Source organism: Gavia stellata, chromosome 3 (genome assembly GCF_030936135.1).
Source record: "Gavia stellata isolate bGavSte3 chromosome 3, bGavSte3.hap2, whole genome shotgun sequence".
Taxonomy (NCBI): Eukaryota; Metazoa; Chordata; class Aves; order Gaviiformes; family Gaviidae; genus Gavia; species Gavia stellata.
In genome coordinates this window covers 42985975-42993568 of record NC_082596.1, presented here as the reverse complement: position 1 = coordinate 42993568, position 7594 = coordinate 42985975, and the positions used below count along the sequence as shown (strand labels likewise).

At 43.2% G+C, this 7594-nt stretch overlaps 1 protein-coding gene across 2 annotated transcripts; it reads right to left on the bottom strand.

The window, feature by feature from the left end:
• Positions 1–1232: 1232 nt before the first annotated feature.
• Positions 1233–7332, bottom strand: PLAG1 (PLAG1 zinc finger). Of its 2 annotated transcripts, none has more exons than XM_059815593.1 (2): positions 7300–7332; positions 1233–2496 (listed from the first exon to the last, which is right to left on the bottom strand). In XM_059815593.1, exon 2 carries the CDS (start codon positions 2490–2492, stop codon positions 1233–1235), a length of 1260 nt encoding a protein of 419 aa, XP_059671576.1. In that variant the 5' UTR covers positions 2493–2496; positions 7300–7332. The 2 variants fall into 2 exon arrangements, with proteins under 2 accessions (XP_059671576.1, XP_009807788.1); XM_009809486.2 differs by lacking the exon at positions 7300–7332 and adding an exon at positions 3081–3322.
• Positions 7333–7594: the final 262 nt, after the last annotated feature.

Sequence of the window (7594 nt, the reverse complement as noted above, 5' to 3'; positions counted from 1 at the left end):
TGTGATTAACATCTAACTTGTTGCTTAGGAGGACATAACACACCATGTAACACAACTGAAAAGGTCATTCCAATAAAAAAAAAACAAAAACAAAACCTGGTATTTGCAAATTTACATTCACTCTCTGACTGCACACTAGTATTGAACTGAAAATAGATACACACTTTCTGGCTGGACTTGATCCACCCTTTGGCGGTGGCAGCTGGGAGAAGACTGATGCCTACAAATGTGAATACACTATTGGAAGATTCCTATGCAGTACTCTTTCTATGCTACTAAAGAGAAAAAACAGCAAGTTAAGAATTAAAACAAAAACTGCGACAAAATATTCTGCATTACTAAATTACAACACTTTTATATTTCAAGATCAGCCATTAATTTCGCCTGTTTCCCTCTACCAGAGTCATGAAAGCACAACAACACAGTTCCAAATTCAACTTGAAACATTTGTCATTTAGGCAAGCAGAGATTCTCTGTTGAAATTCTGTTCAGCCATGATTTTAGAGAATTAAACTACATTTTTTTCTTCCGTTATCCATAACAGGCCACAAAAATTTAAGCCAGAAAATGGCAAAATTCTTAACACCTTTTATAATGACTTCAATACAAGTCAAAATGCTATATATATGTACATGTGTATATATGGACTTCTATATATACACACACAAGTTTTCAGAAAAATCTGAACTCTGTATTTATTAAAAAAATTTAGATTTGTCATAGAACAGATCAGATGTGTCACCATTTGGGAAGAGGATTTGTTTGGAAAGGGACTGGAGAATTTTTTTCCCAAATCTTCAGGAACCTTTGCGATACATATTTTAACTGGATTCTTTGCAAATACTAAAATATATTAAAAGGTAAAAGTGATAGTTCTACCACTGATATCAATAAAATGGAATAGCTAGTATGATTGAAAAAGTTTTTAAAAAGGGATAAGTGTTGAGAGTTTGCTTGGGATGACTTTCTACTGAACATTTTAAATGTGTCAATTGGCAGTGAAAATGAAAACAATACAATGAGACTTTTTTTAAAAAAACAAAGTAAACACAGCTGAGAATAAACACTTTCAAAACATTTTAAAAAAGTTAATTTAAATTTCTTACTGGCTTCATGAGATTGGTACTGTACAAAAGCAGAGAATTTATAATGTCTTATAGTAGGCACTAAGTTAAAAATGGTCACCTAAGGCATTTCTACAAATAGACAGTAACAAGCCAGCTTTGTACATCCTATTGAAAAGCTTGATGAAATCGTGGTAGGGTGGTGGTTGTGCTTAGACTGCTCGTGAAAGCTGCTGACAACGAGTGCAGAGACCCAAGACCTATACTATTGCTAGGATCTTGTGGATCCTGGGTTTGTGGTGGAAGTTGAGTCATAGAAGAATGCGCCTCCTCTTGAGTATAACTCATTCCGAGGTTTCCCACTGAAACAGAAGGATTATAGGGAGGGCCATTTACAGGTATGAAGTTGAACAGCTGAGAAAAGTCCAATGATGGGGTGTTTAGAGGTTCGCTAATAGGAACGGAGCCCTTGGAAAGGGAAACCTCCCCAGACCCATCATCTAGTGGCCCTACTTGTGGATCCAGCCCTAGTTTTGATGAAGATGCTTGAGAATCCTGGGACGAAGAAGGCATACCACTTTGCAACTCCATTAAGTAACTTTCGATTTCCCCTTTCAATGGCTGTTCTTTTTCAGGCATAGAAATTGCGTATGAGGTAGTACCGAGCGGATATTTCAACGATAGCTGGTGAGAAGGGTGGACAGACTCCATATCTATTGGACAAGGCATTCCCAATGGTAATGATGTGGCAACCATTTGGTGTGCAGATGCAGAACTCTGCATGGACTGAATCTGAGTGTTGTAGAGATTTAATTGCAAAGTGTTTGTAAATGGCTTTGATGTCAGTTCACTGGAAGGTAAAGACATCACTGGAAGCAGCTCATCCTTAATAGGCACAGAAACATTGCAGGTAAAGGGATCTAGAAGGTCCATTGGCTCTGTTTTGACCTTCAAAAGTTCCTGGTTGTGACTTTTCTTCATGTGGCGTGTGAGGTGATCCTTCCGCCCAAATCTCTGTGCACAGTACTGACAGAGGAAGTCCTTTCTTCCAGTGTGCACTACCATGTGTCTACGGACATCCTTTCGGGTGTAGAACCGACGATCACAGTGTTCACACTGGTGCTTTTTCTCCTTCACTCCACCCGATGACTTGCCTGCGTGAGTTTTTAGGTGCTCCAGCAGCACTCCTGTGCTTTCAAAAGTCTGCAAACATACCTTACAGGTGAGGTCACCGCTTGTTGCAGCATGCAAAGCCAGGTGACGTTTGAACCCAAGCTTGGTATTGTAGTTCTTTCCACATTCTTCACACTTAAAGGCCTCTTTGTTGGGATTGTGTGTATGTAGGTGATTCTTTAGGTGATCTTTTCGGTGAAACATTTTCTCACAATAATTACACTTGTGGGTTTTCTCAGGAGAATGAGTAGCCATATGCCTTTAAACACAGATATATTCTGTAAGTAATTATTTTGATCAAAAAACACACGTGCTCATTTTTTAATGGCAGCTAAATACTACACTAAGGGCTGCTTTGCAACAGAACCTTTTAACTGAAAGCATGACACTACAAAGACAGTTCGACAAATTTAAATATAGCAAAACGTGAGACATTTCTCTTAAATCGACACTTTAGTTTTGGCGGGTTTTAGTTACTGTAACAGGGGTATATGGGCAAGTATGAAAGTACTCATGTAAAAGTCCATAGCCAAAAAATTTTCAGTCCATACTCTTTTTTCTCGTGACAATTCCTTATACAAATGAAAATTCTACGCTCATTAAAAAAACAACAAACAAACAAACAGAAAACAAAAGCAGAAAACAAATTAAGAAACAAAATCAAACACATTAGCTTGCAAACTTAGGTAATTTAGAATTCTAGAAACAATCCAATGGCTACTTTAATTAACACATCCTCTCTGCAATCAGCTGAAGGCGTACACAAATATATACTTTTACACGGCTTAACACGGCCAACATAAAATAGATAATATAATCTGAAAGATAAATAGAGTTTAATACCTTAGTAATTTGTACTTAGAAACAAAGGCCTTGGTGCAGTCTTGTTGTGTGCACTTGTAGGGCCTCTCTCCTGTGTGAGAGTATGAGTGAACCTTTAATTTCTCAACACTGTTAAAGGCCTTGTCACACAGTTGGCAAGGAAAGTTTTTTCTTGGTTTGGTTTCACCACGCTTACGTTTCCCTGAAGGGACTTTCTGGGTATCTCTTACTTCTGACAAATCACCAGGAATGACAGTGGCCATCGCAGCCTAAACCAGGCCTTCTTGTTGGACACTTGGGAATTGCCCAACTCCACTAAATGATTTAGCTTTAGATGGCTTCTCAAGTTTCATGTGGTCGTAAAAGAAAGCAAAAGGGGACTGGAAAAAAAAAATAAGAAACAACTAGTTTGTAACTAAACTTAGATTTTGAAGTTTACTTGCTATGTGATGCTTCTGAATAAAACTTAAAAATAAAATTAGGTTCAGCTGGTCTAATGTAATACCTGTAGATTTCTTTACACTATTTGCTGCAACTCTTAAAATGCATTGCTCAGGATGAACAGATCCACATATGCCCTGAAATCACACCTCACAACTCTCCCCGCAGGCACTGATGGAGAACAGCAAAGTTTCAGTCAGATTACAGGAGGCATCAGGCAAAGAGCCTACCTACCCAGACGGCTTTCGGCAGCTTCGGATTTCAAAGGAAGTAAAGCCGTGCCTGTGGTGTTTGCACAGACACACGCACACATGCACGCACACACACGGTTATCAAAGTGAAAGTCTGTAAGCCTCGAGATGTTTGAAAATCTGCGTGAAAAGCAGCAATACCCATGCTGACGGTCTGGGAGGGCAAAGCTCATGTTCTTGGGCATACCTCCTCGTTTTGATTACTGCACATCTATGCATCTACTCTAGTAAAATGTACGCATTGCCAATGATTGCTAACGCCAGGTGAAATTCTCCTGTGAATGTACCCTCTGCTAACAGAGACTTGATGTATTAACAACAGAAAACCCACGGATTAGGGACAGATTAGATAGACTAGGGTTTTATCAGCCCAGCACTGGAGACCCCCGCCCTCCTCACGCTACCCTGCAAGACGTAGGGGCTGAGAGTTGAGATTTAGGCTAGCTCAGGATGGAGGCTCTTAGTCCTGCTGGGGCATCGCAAACCATGAATTAAACTACAGGCTTTCAGCTAAAGGAGGTGCATGACGCTCGGGTACGTCTTGCGGGCGAAGAGCTTTAAATTCATCATCTGGTAACGTATAGTAGCCACTGAGAGCCTGCCATTACAGGGCACTCAACAGCCCTCCTTTGTCACGGGTAGCCGACAGCTTCTTCTCATCATTGGAGCGCAATTGCTCTTTTAGACACCAAAATCGAGTGCTACTCATTGCGGGAAGGGTCGAGTGCGAGGCCTGCGGCAGCAGGCGTGAGGAGGAGGACGGCGGCAGGACAGCACTCAACGCAAGCGTTGCGCGGGGCCAGAAAGCCCCAAAATTTGGCCTTTCTCCCTCAAAAGCAGCAACCCCCTTCCCCGGCCCCGGTGCTGGGGCTCGCAGCTGCCGTCCGCTCCAGCCTCTGCCGGGGCAGCTGCGCAAGAGGCGGCTGGGCTGGGCGGCACCGAGGCCCGGGGCAGCGGCCAGGCGGGGGGCTCGGCAGCCGGCCGCCCCCGCGGCCCCCGGCAGCAGGGCAGGGGAAGCCAGCAGCTGCTGGGACAGGTGGAGCGGGTGGCTAGGAGCTGGGCAGGGAGCACCAGGCCGCAGCTGCTCCAACCTAACGCCACCTCCCCGACAAACAGAACGGACGCTTCCCCGCTGGCAGCGAGGGGAGGCTGGATAGCTTGGAGGTGGCCTGGCCCCAGTCACAGCTGTCCTCTCTCCCCCACTGAGGCTGGGCTCCGCTCAGCAGAGGTGGAGGGAGCCAACCGCTCCAGAGGGGAGTGGAGAGCGGCTCCCAGGTGTGATGGGGGCAAAACTAAACGGTCCTTGCAAGAGCCCCAGCATGACCCTGGAAGAAAGTGGGGAGGAAGGAGAGCCTGTGTTTTTCTCAATGCATGGCAGGACAGGAGGGCGGGGGAGGCAGGGAGGGGGAGAAGGGGATGCGCCTCTTCAGTATCTGTATTTTATGAAAGCTTCAGATTGAGATTTCCATTTGAAATGCGTACACAGAGTATGTCTTTGTCTATGCCTCTTCCTCCCTCCTCCCCAAAACTTTTCCCTTGTCTTTTATCAAGAGGAGAGAAACATTGGCACTCGAAGATGGAAATCTGCTGCCTTTCAACCCTTTAGTCCTTGAATGGCAGGTTAAACTATGCTACTTTCTTTAAGCTAGAAGTTTTGTAAGACCACCTTTACTCCCCCCAATTTTATATGGAACCACTAACCTCTTTAAAGATACCCAGTGACAGAAAAGGTGTTTCTTTAAGGACTCTTAGCATTTCAGATTTGTCTCTGACTCATTCCCACTCATGGGATGAAGCCTGGAGACATCAATTCCATGAGTGGGAACATGGACAAGTCTTCAAAGAATCAGCTTAATTTCATTTTCTGTTTCATAAGCAGCTTTCTAGCTCATAAGTGAAAAAATGAAACAGTTGTTTGGAGACTTGAGACCAAAGTGTTTCTGCAATAAAAGTAAATGAAGACTAGTTCCAAAGACTTCAACGGAGCCACCAATGTAATCAAAAGGAGGGTCTGATTCACATCAAAGTTGTGATAAATTTGTGGATTGAGAGATTTTTCAATATATGCTTTAATTAGAATCTGGTAATAAAATTCATTGTACTTTTCTGTAAATGAACACGCTGGTCTTCTATGCATATTGGCCTGAATATAGAATGAAATCTTGTTTTAGCCTAATTTCTCCTGACAAATGAAGTTCTAGGGGAGAGAAAAAAATCCAACCCACTCTATGCTTACACAGGGTGTATCTGTATCATGAGGGCACCTATATGAGACCCACCGCCCAGAGCTGACAGTGCAGCAGCCGTGGCCCTTGCTGCGTGGCGAAGGCACCTATGGTCTCAAGGGGTAAGAAACGGCTACGATCCCTTCCACCTCCCTGCCAAATCCACACCTAGCCTTAGAGGGGCAGGCAGCATCAGTGGCAAAGGGGAGAGAAACTACCTCCACAGTCTGCTGCAGGGGAGTGTGGTTAATTTGACCATGCTGGGTCCAGAGCTCAGCAGCAAATGGCATCCACGCTCAGCCAGTGACAAGGGAAGCAGGCACAGCTGGTGGGATGTGGAAAGGGAAGGTGAGCTGCCATGGGGACGGACAACGGAGAGAACCAGGACGGGGCTGTGGGGCCAGGGAGGTGCAGGGAGCACTGCATGGGGGTTCAGAACATCTAAGGACATGAGGATAGCAGTGAGCTGGTAACATTGGGGGCAGGTGGGGAGGAACTGAATGTACATCAAGCTGGGGAGATGCAGGATCTTCGGCCATGCAGAAGGGTAATACGCAGGGTCTGATGTGAGGCCAAAAGCAGTGTTTGTTGCGGAACAGCATACGAGGCTTAACTGTTAAATTAACAACTCTTAAAACTTCTCACTCCCGTTCTCAATGCAAGGATTGCACCTCAGGCTGGAGGCCATCCTATATTCAGGCCAATATAACATTATTGTTATCTTCTCCAAACTTCAGGTAACCTAGTTGCTGTACCAGATGTAACTCAGAACGTTCTCACAGATGAAGAATTCAGGTTTTGTTCCTCTGTGATCAAAACTCATTAAGCTGACTTTGAACTGTCTTTAAGTGTCCTTAAAAATGCATCATTAGAACAAATATAGTGTGGATCCAATCTTTGACAATGGCAGTGTTTTATTAAAAAAAAACATGTATGCACTATTATCTCAGTACCATTTCTCAACAGATGAGGCAATTAAGAAATTCAGTATTGATCTCTGAATAGCAAATAACCGCTTTCTTTTTTTTGTGGATATATAGACTGAGCAATGGAGATAAAACTTAAAAAACCACTGATCCTCAAATATTACACTTTCCAAAGACCAGCTGAAAGAATTTTATGAGTAATATTGCCTGTTTGTGTCTCAACATATTATCACTTAAAATCCTCATTCTTATTGGTGCTTTCACAACTGCAAGATGAATGATTATATGCAGTATCAAATATAACAAACACATTTTACACAAAAGCTCATATATAATACTATTTTTAAAGAAGCATATACTTAAAGAAGGATTAAAGCAGCCTCTGTTCAATGCACACCTGATGTTTGCCCACTAAAGTCCTCAGATTTTGGTCTTAACCAGTTCCGCTGACTCTTCTTGGAGGAAACCAGAATCCAGTACTTCCCATTTTTACTGGTCTGAAAAACAAAAGGAAGAACGGACTAGACTCCAGCGAAACCAGTATATTCAGAAAGGCTGGGATGTGGCAAGACCGGGGGTTGGAAAGAATCAGAAAGGAAAAGTTAAAAGGGATAGATCCAACCCATGCACAGAACATTATGTGCTGTTAATTATAAACTGTAGAAATCAGTCGTTCTTGCATTATCAGCAGC